Below are 17523 nucleotides of genomic sequence, written 5' to 3'. Positions count from 1 at the left end.
TGTCTGGAAAGCATCAAGACATGGCTCTGCATATATATATGTGTGTGTGTGTTGTAAGACTCCTCTGGTCTCTGGCTTGTTAACCTGAAGGTCACAGGCAGCGTCAGGTGACGAAGTCAATGCCTTGCACAAGGAATTGGGAATATTGAACTCTCCATTGCAAGCACACACTCATGAAAAAAATAGATGCCCAAATACATATTAATACAGAGTACATGTGCTTTAACCACAACACACAACTGGTCCACATTTTTTTAGGAACCGTGTAATATTTGTGAAGTTACATTATTCCCTGTTCAGTAGTTCAGTTTTACTTATCCCTATCCGTAGTAAAAATGTGGCAGCTGGAAAAGGCCACAGCAAATTCAACAAAAACATTGTGGTTACCATTTAAAAGGTTTTATCTTAAAAAAACAGGAAACGAAATTACAACCACGATTTTGGGCAGGTATGGTGTCCAGTGGGTTTTAGTCACGGGCAATTGCCGCATAGCAGACTGACAAGTTTTACACTAGGTTTTGCATTTTAAACAAATGTGATACACAATATTGATCATTGAGAACAGAGGGTACTTTGAGGTGAAATGTGCGTTGCGGTCTCAGTCCAATTTAAGTTGAGCCAAGCTTATCCTGGCAGAGGTTTCATATTTATCTTGCACACAAGTGTTTAGAGCCATAATCACAGCTCATATTTAACCCCTCATTCTAGATTGAATGAGAGTGAAGCAACTCTTTCTATCGAACTTGTTTAGCTGGTGCATATCCTCATCTGGTTATCACTTCTCAGGAAAATTGGAGCCTGGCTCAGCTTAGAGGAAAATATCTTTTCCAAGATAAGACAAGTTCAGTTGGAGGCCACTCCTTTCAGAGCAGTGTTTATGTCTTTGATCAGCAGTGCGGTGGGTGTGTAATAGAGTAGAGCCCAGCAGCTGGTATAGTGTTTGTGTTTTGCCCCATGAGATCTGGCCCTGACTGGTGTTGAATTACACGCAGCACTGGGGTGAGTTGGCTCGATTGCTACGATGTGAAGGGTGACAGATGAACAGGAGAGAAGGGGAACGGGGGGCAGGGGGGGGGGTGTCAGTACGGGCCAGGCAGTTAAGCCAGCGTCTAACACCCAAAGCACTTCTCATGCTCTGGCACAAGCTATTGTGGTCTGGAATTTGAGAAATGCATTTGATCAGTATGGTGTGTCTGTTCTGTTGGATGACTCCGGAGTACACCAAAGAAGAGAGAAAACAGACCGACACGGTCAAGAACAGGGGTTACCTGATGCTATTCACCGAATAACTTTGCATGTATGTCTCTCTAACAAAAACAAACTAAATACAAAACTGATGTGACTAATTCATACACCTTTAATATGGTACCTCCTTTAAATGAGAACCTGATAGGAAAACAGTAAAATAACATTCCAGCTCATACTGTGCTGATGACAGGGGTGAAAAGAAGGAGGGTCAAAAGATATTTTATCTGGCTCTGCAAACTTTTCGCCTCCCTCTACACTCAAAGGGAATCCCAGCTTTTCTCTTTGACCTCAGCATTCCTCAGACTCAGGAATGAAAGCGAAGCCAACATGTGTATACGTGTGTGAGAGATCAGCATTAACCTTCTTTTACAATAGAAGTCAATACAATCTTCAACTATCGAGTTCTGAGGTTTAAGTATAGCCCTAGTTAGGAAACCTAAATCTCAGTACCAGCTTCAGCATCTAGAGTCTAACCTGCGGGGATGAGTTTTCCCTAGCTAGAAAAAAAAAAAATCCATCTGAAACACAGATGTTATTTCATTGTATTCAGGTGTCTATGATAGTACTTGTTTTAAATTTGATCGTCTATTTCAAGTTACCCACAAAGATATCAAATTATTCCCCTCTAAGCACATGGCAAACATCTTTCAAAGTGAGCAGTTTGTGCATTTTGACCAATTAATAAGACTAACATCTAGAACGCCAGAGCTTTTATTCTACAATCCTCTTGGGTGGCGCAGCTGGGAGGTTTCATTGAAATGTTTTTTTGGGGGAAAATAAATAAATTAAAAAAATGGGCTGACAGGGCAAAATGATTCAAGGGAGCAGTTTTTTATTTTTACATAGAGAAAACTACTTAAGCAGTGAGTATCAACTTAATGTGGCTTTTCTACAATGAAATGTAAATAAACGTCTTTTAATGTGGCACCACTCCCTCTTACTACAATTCATGAGCAGGTTGGCCAGCTCAAACAGGTCTTTCAGGGCTGCACCATCAGTGGATAAATGTGAATGCAATGCCACCTACTGACAAAACTAGAGCAGCAAAAGTGCTGAATTCTGCCAATCTGATGTTGTAACACGACACCTAGTGGGGTCAAAGAGTTCTTGCAAGGTGGGGGTGTTACCAGAAACCACCTCACAAAGAGGCTCAGAGATTCAAAGATTATCTATGAAAAATAATTTTATTGTGGTAAGGTAAATAAGGCACTATACAAGTCTTCTCTAAATAATCCTGGTTTATTGCTAGTCAGATTGACTTGAAATGTATACACGTGAAAAGAAATAGGAAGGTAAATCTGTGATTTAGATCCGGCACATGATTTATCACTAGTGTGAACTAAAGCAGGATGTAGTTATGATTGTGTGTTCATGGCTGGGTATAGCGCAAGTATCTTTTCCCAGAAGGCAACTCTTTAGCAGTCACGCCGTTGGGGAAGAGAGCTGCAGCTTCAGCATCAGAGAGCGATGGAATGACCATGACTTTCTCACCAGGCTGAAACACACAAGACTGTATTGTAAATAAGATGTATATCTCACCAAGGTCCTATGGTGTGAGTGAAAGGGTCAGTCAGCTTGTTGTACTGACTCTTCTAATCCTAATTCTTGTTTTTCACAGCACTATGATGAAATGTTGCATATTGGTGTGATTGTTTCTGAAAACTTGCATTTTGTCCTAATTATGCACACTGAATAGATCGCCATCACATTTCTCGTCAGAAATTTTTGTCTGTCTTTCTTCCAAGAATGCAATGTCACAATTTTTGGTTACAATGCTCGGTGTTCTGATTGATAAAGAAAGAACAAAGATTACTCAGCAGTGTACCTTCCAGTCAACGGGTGTGGCAACCTTCTTTTGTGCGGTGAGCTGCAGAGAGTCGATAACTCGTAGCAGCTCATCAAAATTCCTCCCTGTGGTTGCAGGGTACAGGATGGAGAGCTTCAGCTTCTTGTCTGGGCCAATCACAAAGACCTGAAAAAAGAAAACATCTGTCAAGACAAGTTTTCCTTTTAAAAGTCTCTCACAAAACAAATTACCTATAGTCACGCACACAACCAGGTCCTGTGAGGTTCTTCTCACAAACTTGGAGCTCAACTCATGACAAACAGTGCAAAAATATTTCTGAAAATGTGCTTCTCCATATTTGCTCTCGCATCGGGTTAAGCTTTCAACAATAAACCCAATTTAACGCAATTTTCTCAAAATGTAGGTTATTCTCACTCACACATTTATATTTTAAAAAGTGTAGTTGCAACAAAAGAAGAATTACTGGACATGTACAGTAAAAAAAAAAAAGGCAGAGTCTGTATCTTACACAGCGAGCAGTGAGGGGCACGCCATCCTTGTCTAACTCGTCAGGGTCCAGCATGCCAAGCTGCACGGCCAGCTCTCTCTTGTCATCGGCAATGATGGGGAAGGGCAGAGTATTTTCGGTCTGATCGTTAAATGCCATCACATCCTTTACAGGGAGACAAAGTAACATATCGTTTGATCAATTTTCTTGTTCAATTTGACACAGTTTTTGCCTTCAGTGAATAATTCTTCCAGTCTGGGGCTCAAAGATTATTGCACCATTTCAACAGGAAAATCTAATATCAAACCAGTGCATTAGGCTCAAACACTGTTTTGCTGTAATATGTAATATGTCTGAAGGTCCCCAGTTTGTAACAAAAAATTTTGATGATGATGTGTTAAATGTCTTGTACTTATGGAACATGTTTTGTAACTGGTATGTGGACACTTTGACACCCCCCCCAACTCGGTGGGTCACCCAGAAAATGGCCTCCGTACCCTTGAACCCATTTTCTGTTATGGAACATTCCGCTGTATTGTGATTTTTGTGGCAAACAAAGTCTCTGTATCTCACAAGAAACGAAAACTCTGTGTGGAGGGTTACAAGTTATCCCCCCTCCCCTTACATGCTCCGATAACATCCCTCTAAAAGTCTGCCTACTGAGATATGGTGATAATAGCACTTTGACCAATCATATGTAACCATTTGCTTTGTATGTAACAATTTTGCTTTACAAACTACAAGGAAAATACTCCATCACAAACTTTGTGACAAGTGTTCCCCCCGTTGCTACAAGCTGCTGACTGAAATCAACCTCTGCACCATGTATTATTGAATATGCAAACAAAACAAAAAATCAACAATAAGTTCATGCCGTTGTTAGCAGTTTTCCATGACTGGTCGTGTGGGCAGGACCTGACTGATCAACCCAGGACTCCTGACCTGCGTTTTTGCACACACAGTCAGTCCTTCCGTTGACAACCATGCTGGAATCCAACACATTTAAATTAAGATGAAGTTGAGTCGATTCTTGTCCGCAATTTATTTTTTGGGGATATCTAGCGGGGCACAATTATATATAACAATTGTAGAGTGTATGACCCTGTGAGCCCTATCTGGAAGTTTCCAAGACCCTTGGCTGTATGGCATACAAACTGACTGGCTGTTGAAAAGAAATAAAGGCAGTGAGTAGATATTCAAGGTGTGCCTGTCTAAATTACAATTTGCAAAGAGTAAAGTCACATTCCTGGGCCATGAAATTTCTGTATCAGGAGAAGCGTTTTCCTCTTCCCTTGTCGCGGACATCCAAAAACCACTCCCCCCCTCAAAAAAAAAGCAGTCGTCTTTCTTGGGGTTAACCTCTTACTGCAGTCAGTTCATCCCCAATAACTCAGTCATGGAGAAACCTCTGGCCACCATGATACATGGACAGAATCTGACAGCACTTTCACCTATTCAGTGGACTTTTGAAGTTGAACAATCTTTTGTTGATCTGGAACTTGTTCTCAAACAGTCTCCGACCCTGGGTTTACCCAACTCCAACAAACCTTTTGTTCAAACATGTGATGAAAAAGATGGCTGCATGGTTCCTGTTCTCACACAGAAACAATAATGGGCAGTCTAGATCATTGCCTACTTGTCATCCAAACTGGACTCTGTGACTGCTGGGCTCCCTCCTTGTCTCTGCACTGTCACTGTGGCTGAAAATGCTGAGTCACATGACACAGGATTGGTCATGACACAGCATTAAGCTATGCTTGACTGACACTATGGTGCTTCAATCTGTGACTGCAGACATGCATATGGTGATGCTCATGACGTCAGAGCACAAATCCAAGTCCTTTTGAAAGTCTACGCAACAGCCCTTCCAATAAAAGAACAAATCCTCCATATGGCTCCCAGACACAGCTAACATGTGAATGTGCAGGTGGTGTCCAAGAGCCTAGCAGCCCCGCTCAGCAGCTCCAGTTATCCACATTCACACAGATAAACTTCTTGACAATGAAATACATACCTCATAAGCTGTCATAGCTGAAGAAACATCCAGATATCTCACACACACACACACACACACACACACCATCTACCAGATAGCATGGAGTCAACAGGCGTGCAAGGAGATAAAAGATATTTTTGCACTGTAATAGTTTGGAGCCTCTTTAAATCTCTTCTGTACAATGTACGGGAGAACACTCCATCACAACCTTTGTGACGTGTTCTCCCATTGAAACAGAAATAAACTGTTGACTGGAATCGACTTGTACACAGTATATTGCTTAATACAACAGAGGCTTCTTACGTTCTGAAGAAGCCCCTTGGATTTTACAATGATCCAAACAAAGCAACATCAAAATACATTTTTAATTAGTTGCAACAATGAAGATTTTGGTTGCCATGGAGATTGTTTCACACTTTGAAAAATGCATGATTGTAGATCTATTCTATTTGATTACACAATTGTAGACAGAAGCATCACATCTGATAAAGAGGAGACGGACACATGTAAAATCAACATGCACTTTAGGGGAACTGAAGGAGCACAGGTTCTATGCAGTTCAAATAAGCATTTTAGATTTGCTCCAACTCAGAACATGGATACTGCACAGTTGAGATTAAAAGATTTCATTAATTAGTGTCTCTGATGTTGTGGTTATTAGCTCAGTTCAATATGCCAAATCGCAAATTTATGCCAAAATAAAAATAATAAATCCTGATCAGCTTGGCAAAATGATTCCTGTTTCCTCTTAAAGGTCAAGTTTACCGCGTGTATTCTCTACCTTGCTCCAGTTCTTGTGGTCTTCAACGCTGTCGATGGACAAGGCAATCATCTTCACCCCACGTTTCTTGAACTGATCACTGATTTTGGCAGCACATGCCAGCTCGGTGGTGCAGACAGGGGTGAAGTCTCTTGGATGGGAGAACAGAATACCCCATCTACAGATTCAAATGTAAGTTTAATACAAGGTCTGTTTTGCACAGTATTGTAAATTCTTTGCTTATTTTAGTAAATATACTTTAAAAATCTGAAAGAAAAAACTTGTTGCAATAATAATAAGCCACAGTGAGGTTACCACTACCCTCCTTTGGTAAGTAGTTCACATTTTAAAATGGTCATATTATCTTGAGAAAGTGTGTTAAATACTTAAAGACATCCAAGACATACGTGAAGACTTAAAAAAAAAAGAAAAAGAATGGGGAAAGAATCACAGTGGTTTTAACAAAACATTTTCTAAAACACTCAAATAGTATATCTAAAGTTTGGATGACGGGATGCCATGATACAGTCCAGCTTTTCAACTGATCGGTAACATCAGAGGCCTTTCAAAAGCTTTTAAAGGAAGGGAATCATTATCATCTCATTATGCTGTAGACAATGGAGCTTCTTTGCATTCTGTCTCTGACTTGTGACTTCCTCAAACAAATGTGTTTTCCTTGGTAAACACAGATCCTGAAAATTTTCGATTACGATTTCTATGGATATTAATCTTCCATATTCCCAGGTACCCGGTCCACACTTTGAATAACTGCACATTTAACCATTTCCATCAAAGGTCTACCTCAGTTTACCTCAGATTCAAAAAAGTCAAAAAACAAAAAAACACAGGTCTACCCTCCAAATACACAAATAAAATCATTCAGGAGATTGTCAGCTTCACTTAGCCACAAAATAAAAGAGATCATGCTTTTATAGGTGGCATGACAATAGCCGTGCAACTAGCAAGACTATTGTTCACATGCTTAATACTTGCAGATCTCAAATGCGTAATTAAATAGATGAGAATGGCAAAAAGAGGAATTCACAAGGAAGAAAATTCCAGACACAGATGGAGCAACAGATGTCTGAATCTGGTACAATCACACTCAAGGCCCTAAAGCCAGCTGAGTTTTGAGCACAGTATATAACACAACTGCAGTCTTAGAGGACGGGCATTGAATTATTTCGGTTGTCAAGTGTTTCAGAGCGTAATTCACAATTGATAATTCATAATTTTGTCACGGGTCTTTCCAACAGCATTTCTGCATGGAAGAGGAAGCCATTGTATTTATCCAGGAAATATGCAGCACATCATCAGGTTGATGATGTACCTCATCAACCAGAAGGCCCTTGTGATCTTTCAATTGTTTTACTGGTTGGAATGAAGGGTGGGACAAGGATTAGGTATTAGGTTTGTTTGATCCAAGTGTAGATACATTTTATGTAAATTAAGTTTTAAAAATTGTGAAACATCCACTTTGTCAACCTATTTGACTACTGTCTGATTCACGACAATGTACAAAGTTGTGGGTATGTGTAACGTTAATTCTTGTCAAAATCTATTTCTCATAGCAACTGGACTTGATTTTCTTCCATTGAAGAAGTTTTATCTGAGAGGCTTGTTGGGTCAAATTGGCTGGACCGAAGAAGCCTATCAAATGAGAGGCGAAGCGTCTTCAATGGGAGAAAATCAAGACCAGCTGCTATGAGAAGATTTTGACAAGAATTAACCATGACCTGGAGGAACGAGAACTTCCACAGGTGTCAAGTTGTTTTGCAGAGGATGTGGCCATGTACTGCAAGCAGTGAGGCAGAGTTTGCTTTCTCACACACACACAATGCAGTCCTTGTTTGAACTGGCCTGAATTGGTTGAAAGAAACAAAGGGAACCATGTGATGAAAACCGACCCGGATCCTTGAATGCATGGGAGATCATGTTTTGAGTTGATGATTGATGATACAGTCCTCCAGGGAATGACTAAATACCAGTCCTGGTACAAAACACTTCCATAGGCATATTAAAGTCATGCATTGCAGTAAAGAAACAAATACATTTTATTATGACCTCCGTACCCATTTAAATCCCTTTATGAGACCATAACATTGCATAACTTTATGCCAGAAGTACTATATTCGATGGTCTAAATGGGTCGTCACATAGTTAAAATTGGTCTTTCGATGCAGTGAAAGCTTGTGCATTTGACGACGTTGACTTGGATTTGATCATTTCCTGCTATGGTACCGCGACATGAATACATTCTGGGGACAAAATGGTGTCATTTCGGCCTTGTACAATCTAACAGTCAAGCATGTGTAAGCGGAACCGAGGTGGTCAGCAGGGGTCGTGTCACCATGACCGTGGCGAAGCTTGTCCTCTGACAAGCGCCCTGCTAGTTTCAAAATTCATGATGATCATTTTGATTTCTTATACATGATCCTTGGTATGCAGAGACCTGCTCAGGACACGTGGCCGGAACAAAAGCAACGAATTAACTCCGATGACGAGACTTAAACTGCGAAGCCGACTTAAATCACTCACGAGTTCCCCAGGAAGTCATGGAACTTGATCTTGCCGACGGTGGTTTCGGCCTCGAAGTTGGGAAATTCGTCACCCAGCAGGAGTCCAGGCATGATCCACTCGTTTGCGTCCTAAGACAAATCGGGATCCCGCAGCTGTGTATCGAAGAACCCTGATAGGGGCGTGTCAGCAGCACTAATGTCTGTGGGTCGGAAACGTAGAGACGTAAAAATAAACTGTCAGAAACAAACATCGTTATCCTGTTTTTAAGAAGACGGTGAATCGAAATCGGGAAAGAAGAAAATAATAATATTAATAATAATAAAAAATACAAAAAAATGGAGAGAAAAAAATGAACGTGATGTCGTCATCAACGGATGTTAGCAAACGTGAAACCGGAATAACAACAGCTGAATGAAATAAATCCCAACATCTATTTACTATTACAAACATTTAAAGTAAGATAAGTTTTTTTGTGAAACGGAAATGTGGAATGAATTGTAATTATGATTCTGATAATGATGAGCATTAGACTTTTGACACGATGCTACAAAATAACTGGCGTTGCTTTCATTGTGTCGAATGAATCGACTGTCAACTGGGATTAGAAGATATATTATTTAGTTAGTCGTTACTCACAAACAAGGCAAAAATACATTTGAAAAATGGAAAAAATTGCATCTGATAGACGGTAATATGGTTGTGACAACTGGCTTTGTAGAACACAATTTCCCTTCACGCTTTGCGATAAGAACAACAAAAATGGCGACCGAGCTCGGCGTTCCTGTACGTGATAAGAATTGTCAAGCGTTCAGTGGATAAGCTAACGGACTGCAGCAAAGGTACCGCTGCGGTTCTCCGTCACACTGACGTCTTACAGGAAGAATATCACTCAAAAATGCCTTCACCTAAAGCTAAAAACCCGGGCCGCGGCGGGGGAAGCCCGGTTCTCAGCTCTTCCAACGGCCGCTACGAATTCGGCTCACTGACGAAGTCGCTGAACCGGTCCTCCCCGCCGCACCTGCTCCAGCGTCAGGGCTCCGATCCGACCACCGCCCGGCTCCGTGCCTCGGAGAGCCCAACTCGGCGCCGGGGCTCCAGCTCCTCCACCGGCTCGGCGAGCGGTCAGGGGATGTCGGAGGAGGACGGCATGCGGCTGAACCCCTCATTCATCCGCGTCGCGCTCAGCTCCCTGCTGGCCATCGACCTGTGGCTGTCCAAGCGGTTGGGAGTTTGCGCCTGTGAGGACTCGTCCTGGGGCAGCATGCGCCCTCTGATGAAGCTGATCGAGGTCTCTGGGCACGGGATCCCCTGGCTGGCAGGCGCCGCCTACTGCCTCTATAAGAGTGACAGCGCCGCGGGACAAGAAGTCATGCTCAACCTTTTCATCGGTAAACCAGCTCTGTCATGCTTTCCTCCTTATGTCCAGTCCATCACAAAGTTCCAAATGCGGTATTGATCGGTTTATGATCGATCCATTGGCTTCCTCTGTCTTTAACCACCTGCATATCTTCCCTGAATTTCAGAGGCGTGTCATTATGCAGGCCTAAAACTTGTCCTTTAAGATAAGAGCATAATAACATTTTATTTTCTGATTCCGAGACAATCTAGTTTAAACCAGGTCATAACACTGTTTCTCGAATGAATTCATCATAACTCTACGCTGCCCTGTAGGTCAGGCTGTGCAGAGTTAGAGGGAGGCTATGAGGTAACTTTTACAGTTTTGTTATTTATCCTTAAATGTGGATCATATGTTGACTGCAATGGCTTGCAATAAATAAATCATTTGATATATCAGTACAGTCTTTGAAACCTCAGTCATGTTAATGTAGTTAGGCACTGTAAAAAATGAGCTATTTACACATTTGGGTAATTATTTTGGCTTCAAAAGGTCTGAAAACTTCTGCATATTATGTTTACGATGAGTCTAGTATCGTAGTGCATCTTTTCAAAGGAAATGTAATTGGGGGAAAAAAAACACGTGTATATTAATTTATTTACTGTCCAAATTTCCCTGATCCCCAGCAACTGTTAGAACTCTTGTCGAAATTCTTTTGTTAAGACAAGAACATTTCGACAAAAAATCACCATGACCCGGATGAATGAGAACCTCCACAAACATGTTTTAACTCCTATATGAATTCAAGTTCAGTTATGAGTCAATGGTGATGTACTCAACGTCGAATTGCAGCTTTTCTTATTTGCTGAGTCTGTAGTTTTCCGCTTTAGGACTGGAGTCATCATCCCCGAATTTTTGTGTATCCATTTTATATGCATCTCTGAACCCTCAAAAATGAAAAGATCCACTGTGTTGTGTAGTGACATCCAGTGGTTAAAATGTAGATTGCAGTCCTCCTTTTAACTTCCTCTCCAAGCCTGCAGGTGAGGAGCTGTCAAGTAATGAGGTCATCATTTTGTATGTTATTGGGTCCAATGATGGCAAAGGATCAGCTTACTCTTGATAGCCTTTTTCAATTCTGGTAAAGTATGTTGGCTGAAAGACATGGAGGTCATAGTGTTTATTTATAATAAAGAATGTAATGCCTCTGCTAAGTTTTCCAAAATTAAAAGTTAGCGTAAGTGGCAGAAGCCACAATTCAAAATCTATATGTCAATCTTGCCTGCTGAAAAATTAGTTTTTGAATAAAATAAGCCTGTTATCTATTACTGCAAAATAAACTTTGAAGAGCACACAATGCATCTTTTCTTTAAAAAGTAACTGCTGATATCTATAGGGAACTTAGAGCTGCAGTTAATTAGGCCTTTTTGTATGAGGACTAGGTCCAGGTTTTGTATCCATCTGACCATGTAAGCTGTAATACACAATTGCATGTCTGATACTGGGACAGTATAATATCCTATATAATGCTAGATATTTGTCTATTCTAATGAGAGGATTGAAGGACTGATGAATAGATGGTAATGAGCTGGGGGCCAGTCAGACATGTTCATTTCAAATCTGACAGGTCCACTGTATTTGAAGATGCAGCTGGTGCTTCTGTTTCGAATATGATGAATGTGTTATTACTTAGTTGTGACTAAGACTAAACAATGTAGGAACTACAAGGTATAGTAGCCTCAGTCCAATAGCTGGTGTCAATGTGAAGGATATTCAAGGTTTTGGAAAAGTATCTAATTAACATATAGATTCTGTATTTTACCAAATGGACCTGAAATGTGTGTTGAGCTTTTTGGTAATCTCACCACTCCTGTAAGTAAACACTTTCACCTCTTCCCCTTCTCCATCATCATTCCAGGACTGCTCCTGGACCTGGTTCTGGTGGCTGTTGTTAAGGCTGTGGTGCGTCGGCGCAGACCAGCTCACAACCGCATGGACATGTTCGCTACCTTCTCCGTTGATCGCTACTCCTTTCCCTCCGGCCATGCGACTCGGGCAGCCATGTGTGGGCGATTCCTGTTGGCGCACCTCGTATTGGCCGCACCGCTGAGAGTCCTCGTCCTGCTGTGGGTCGGGATGGTCGGGCTCAGTCGGGTGATGTTGGGCAGGCACAACGTGACTGATGTGGTGTTTGGGTTCTGGATGGGATATTGCCAGTACAACCTAGTGGAGATGCTGTGGTTTTCACCTACAACCTTACAGGGACTGCTGGGGCAGTAAGCTCAGCAGTAATGACTGAAGGAAATGCCGGTTCTTTTCTCTCGTTGTTTTTATAAAAACAATTTGGGAGTGAAATTGTACTGTGAATAGACAAGGTAGTTGTTCCATACACTGCAACATTAATGCAATTTTAAGTCACACAGCAGAGGTAAATGTATCATTTATTTTTTTTTCCTTCTCTCTTTTTAGTAAAAATGCTCTACTGCTAACACATAGTTGATGCAGAAACATTGCCTCTCTCACAGTCACAATATACTAACCACTAGAGGAGGTAAACCGCACCATTAAAAATGACAAAACAAAATAACCCAATTATTGTTTGAAGAGAGTAAAGTAAGATCTTTGCCTTTTAATCTCATTTTATACTAATGTCTGAATGGAAGAGAACTATACGTATGTACTAGTCTGGGGGAAACTTTGTAAAAGGCAATGTCTTTTATCTCCCTAATGTGTAAAACAAAACATTCTTGTTTCTAAAGACAGTAATCATACTGTTGCTTGTACTTCCTGTTATCTACTTCCAAAGTTTTGAGCATTTTTTCTTGCACTTATGCTGGAAGTCACTTGGCCATATTAATCATTCTCCCGTAGTATTGTGACCAGGATCCCAGCACTGTTTAGATTTTGGTGCTCAAAACCTCAGTAGGCCCTACTTTTGGGGCTAAAAAGGTTCACCAAAAAGTTTTACACTGTTCAACTTTTTAGTCCACCAAAGTTACTTGTGAACCCCTGCAGCTAAACTTTTTTTTTTCTTTTTTTTTAATCAGCACATTGCTTTCATTCCACTCATCCTCGTGTCACCATCTGGATTTTATTTATTATTAATCAGTCACATCAGGATTCCCCTGTTAACTTTCCACTCGCAGGTGTTACATAATATACAACTTACTTGCGTCCTGCTATCAAAACAAAGCACTCAACATGTATTCATTGCATATCTTATCAAATCCAGTTCACTCTGTTGACTGAAATTTGTGTTTTTAAGCAGGGAAAAGAAATTCTCACACTGGTCTCTCATGGAAATGTTAGGATTTCATGGTAGTGACAGATACACGGCAGTCCTTTAAGAAGAGACTCTTCACATGCAAGTATTCACATGTTACAATGTATTTTTTGCCATTAGAGGAAGGAAATATTCACTTAGTTAAGGTTAATGTACAAACATTAAACTATACCTTCAATGAAAGGAATTCTGCCACCATTTGCAAAAACTAACATGCCAAAGAAAGAATAAAAAGGTCAACATTGCATATCTGGAAGACCAAAGGGACTTGACAGATTTATAGACATTTTTATTGATCATTAAATCAAGCCGCTTTCTTTGCATCGTGCTTTATGTATTGTGTAACACAAACTTAGTTGCTGAGTAAGCCTCACCCCCCACCCCCTTTTTTTTCTTTCTCAGTCTACCTTCCACCACTAATATAGTCTTACTTAGTATCTGTGGCAGCTATACTCAGTTAACCTGAGTTGTGTAATATCCATCCAGCTTGCTGTGTTTATTCATTTGCAGACATCAAACCATTCCAGAGTATGAAACTACACTGCATGCATCATTCAGCAATTAGGGTTGCTAACCGTTAATCTTTATTGAGAATAAGCAACTACTATTGGGATTTTTTAATAATATTCTTTCTTTTTTTTCAACATTCAAGTCCCACCCAACAATATAATTATTTATTATTTGAAGCTGCAAATACTGTTAGGAGAACTGCAAAACCTAACTTAACGTTGAAACATCATTGAACAGTGTCGTGGAAAGAGTCGAGACACCCAAGAAATAGCGCAACATTGCTTTTATCCTGCATGTAAGAGGGGAAAAGCATAATACTGAGTTCTTTTAGGAAGTCGGTACCCAAATCACGCGTGAGAAGGGCAGGTCACCCGTTTATAGTCCTTGGAGGTCTTCGGAGTCAGGTGTATGGAGGGGGGCATTCTTCTTTAGTCAATCACATTGTTTCCTCCATCTAGGGAGTTGAGTTCTTCCCTTGTCGGGTCACTGTAGGTCACGGATGGGGAGGGAGTAGCCGCCCCCTCTCCCCCTCCTCCCCTGGGCACGGTTCATCAGTCAGGGTGCCGTGACATTATCTTGTATGCAGCTGGGTACAAAACTTTTTCAAAAGAGTCTACAGTTTCTTCTTCGTACGCACCACACATGTCTTGATAATTTATATAGATATGCACGTGAGACACACAATTCAGTAGTCCATCGACATATAATTTTCCGTTACACACATCATGATAAGGTATTCAAATGAAAAATACAAATTATTCAACAGTCCATTAGTAAATAATTTTCCTTCACATGTTATAAAGGAAGATATTCGAATGAGAAATACAAAAAATTTAGCAGTAAATAATTTTCCCATTACAACACTCTTTCAAAAAAGTCTCTAAAGATCTGCTTTGCAAGACCATCTTATTCAAATGATTGACTATAACAATCTATAGCTCTAAGAGCAGGTACTGAGATTGCATTCCTTATACTTGTACCTGTTAAATTTCAGCTGTGTGCATCTACAGGCCATATTTAGCCTTGTGCCCTATATTCCCTCAAGCACTCGGTGTAATTATTAATCCACTTGCGGTTCCAGTCTGCGAAACAACTTTAATGTTACAACGGTTGTGTGACGCCAGCAGTCATCAAGATGTTGTAACTTTAACATTGGTGGTGGCATAAAAGATCCAACCCACGCAGAAGAGATTGGGCAACATGGTAGGCCAAAAGTTGTAGTTGTGCCATTGGGAGGCTCTTTTTCTGCAACTATAGCTCAATCCTAACTTTTAATAAGCAGCCACTATTCAAAAATAGTTGAAAACCAAATCAAAAAAGAAAACGTTCTAATTTCGGTTGCCAATAGTCAACAAATTGGAAACATTTAGCCTTAATTCATCAATAATGCTCTTAATATATTTACACTCTCGCCCATTAGAGACAGAGGGATGTCTTTTCACGTTGCATTTGTGTTTCATCATATTAAACTCTTGTCCTGTAAGGTATTGGATCACGGCTAAACAAATATATATATAGTGCAGCAAAGAGAGTGTTGTGCATGTGTCATTAACTGCTACTTCTTGTCAGGAAGCTTCAGCCAGGTCTCAAAATTTGTTTATGTCATGCATGTATGTCGAAGTTTAAGATATTCACTGTGAGAATGCTGAGCATAAAATATGACATACAAATTGACGTTATCAGCTGATGTCGGCCTATATCTCAAATGTATCAGTATCGGTGTTCTGTATGGTGGCCAATAACAAATCATAATAGATCAATATTTTTATGTGTTAAAAAAATGATTTGTTTTTTTTGTATATTCATTCCAAGCAGGAACCCAACTTGACAATGTTATGTAGTTGATTGTAGGTCGACGCATCAGCGACTGGACATGTACTGCAAACCAATTCATTTTCAAACCTCATGACAGTTAACATTGTTATGGTGACCAAGATGTTGGTTTTCCTATCACACAGCTGCTTTTTTGGTTTTATGTCTTAGTCCTAGGCTTATTCTAAGCTCTATTCTTCTGAAGGGTTAGTCAGACTTTTGAATGAATCCTCAACTTAATTTTCAACATCAGATACCCATCTGATGTGGGGTCCTATCATAATATTGACTGAATTTAAATTGGAACGGTGGGTATTAGCTCAAAAACAATTTTCCCTTCTCAGTATCATATACAATGACCTTTAAAGTAAGTTACAAAAAACAAGGATTAGTAGGTTATCAGCTGCCTTCATTTAAATAATGTTGTTCTTTAAAATATAAGTCAGACTAAAACGCATCTTTGCAGAAGGAATTGAGACATGTTACAGCATTTCATATTCCTGCAATAATGTCAATGATTACATTTAAATGTAACCGTAACTATTTTTATACCATGACGGAGTACTGCAACTCTGTCTTAGGTCCTGTTCATTGCATCACGGTTGGCAAGTCTTCCTCTCCTCACTCAGAGGAACATGTTATACAGTATCTGTCAGTCTGACAAGATGAATGTATTGTTTTGATGTGTTTCTGCTGAAATTTGAGAACACGTTTGAGCATCCTCATGAGGCTTGTCCAAACCAGATCTAAATATCAGGTGTGAGCCGTGGGAATATGTTTGTTCATCCTCATGGGGCTTGTCTAAACCAGATCTGAATCAGATGTGAGCCAATTTTATGTAACCGCCTGCCCTGGTATGATGGTGTCCCAAACTGACCTCTTCCATGCTGTGCCCTGGCACTGCAATAAGTGACCAATGATCTGTACGGGATAAGATCATACAGTGGTGGTGCTGTCCACCCTTTTTATCTCGTCAGTTTCTGTAATAAGTTTGTAACATGCTGGATAGTGAACCTTGCAAATGTTGAAGTTGTAGTTTTGTTGTTTTTTTTGTCGACGTGCATCATATTATTCTAAATTGTTATCTTTGTGGTAACATTCAGTAATTTAACAAAAAAAAGACAAGGTTTACTGTGTTTGATCACATGCAAATATTCCATGTTACTCTCACGTTAAGAAAAATCAGTCAAGAGTAACTATTTTCTCTGTTATTAGAGACCTTTGAAATGTCAAGATTAGCACTAAAATGCTCTGTCTCTGTTGCACAGTGTGAAACATAAAGCCAGCTCTTTTAAATGTGACTACAATCACTATTGCCTGCTAGATACAACAAACTATATTGTGTTGAAACACCTTATTCTATATACACTATATAGTCATGTGCTTACACTTGTCATTGCCTAAAGATATTGCAGCATTCATTCTGAAACTACTTGATTGTATGTATTATTTTTGATTAAATGGGAATAGATGTTACATAGTTGTGGCATTTTTGTTTGATTAGAGGGATGGGTGTGGTATAAAAATAATTTGTTCACTGTATTAGCTCCACATTTAAGTCACTGCAAAAATTTGCTCCAAAAAAAAAACGAAAAACAATTTGGGTCAAAGTTACATTCAAATGGATTTGGGTTATCTTAAATTGACTGATGAAATCTTAAAATCTAAAGCTTTAACCTAAAAAAAAAAAAAAAAGAAAATGCAAATTATCGTTATTCTCCCCAATGGTTTTGCAGAATGAATCAATCAAACTGCCGTGAATGT

General features: G+C 40.0%; 2 protein-coding genes across 2 annotated transcripts; one reads left to right on the top strand and one right to left on the bottom strand.

Annotated features, from left to right (window-relative positions):
* Positions 1-2060: 2060 nt before the first annotated feature.
* Positions 2061-9863, bottom strand: prdx6 (peroxiredoxin 6). The gene is made up of 6 exons (XM_086162414.1): positions 9724-9863; positions 8837-9017; positions 6320-6476; positions 3564-3707; positions 3074-3220; positions 2061-2743 (listed from the first exon to the last, which is right to left on the bottom strand). The coding sequence occupies exons 2-6, from the start codon at positions 8926-8928 to the stop codon at positions 2618-2620; spliced, it is 666 nt and encodes a 221-aa protein (XP_086018540.1). The 5' UTR covers positions 8929-9017; positions 9724-9863; the 3' UTR covers positions 2061-2617.
* plpp6 (phospholipid phosphatase 6) lies at positions 9026-17479 on the top strand. Its single transcript, XM_086162413.1, has 2 exons — positions 9026-10206; positions 12073-17479. Exons 1-2 carry the CDS (start codon positions 9714-9716, stop codon positions 12432-12434), a joined length of 855 nt encoding a protein of 284 aa, XP_086018539.1. The 5' UTR covers positions 9026-9713; the 3' UTR covers positions 12435-17479.
* The last annotated feature ends 44 nt before the right edge of the window (positions 17480-17523 follow it).

This window comes from Fistularia commersonii, chromosome 16, assembly GCF_037954325.1.
Source record: "Fistularia commersonii isolate RoL2024-O1a breed Wild chromosome 16, RoL_Fcom_v1.0, whole genome shotgun sequence".
In the NCBI taxonomy this organism is placed as follows: Eukaryota; Metazoa; Chordata; class Actinopteri; order Syngnathiformes; family Fistulariidae; genus Fistularia; species Fistularia commersonii.
The sequence above is the reverse complement of the archived record's forward strand: the minus strand, read 5'-3'. Positions and strand labels throughout refer to the sequence as shown.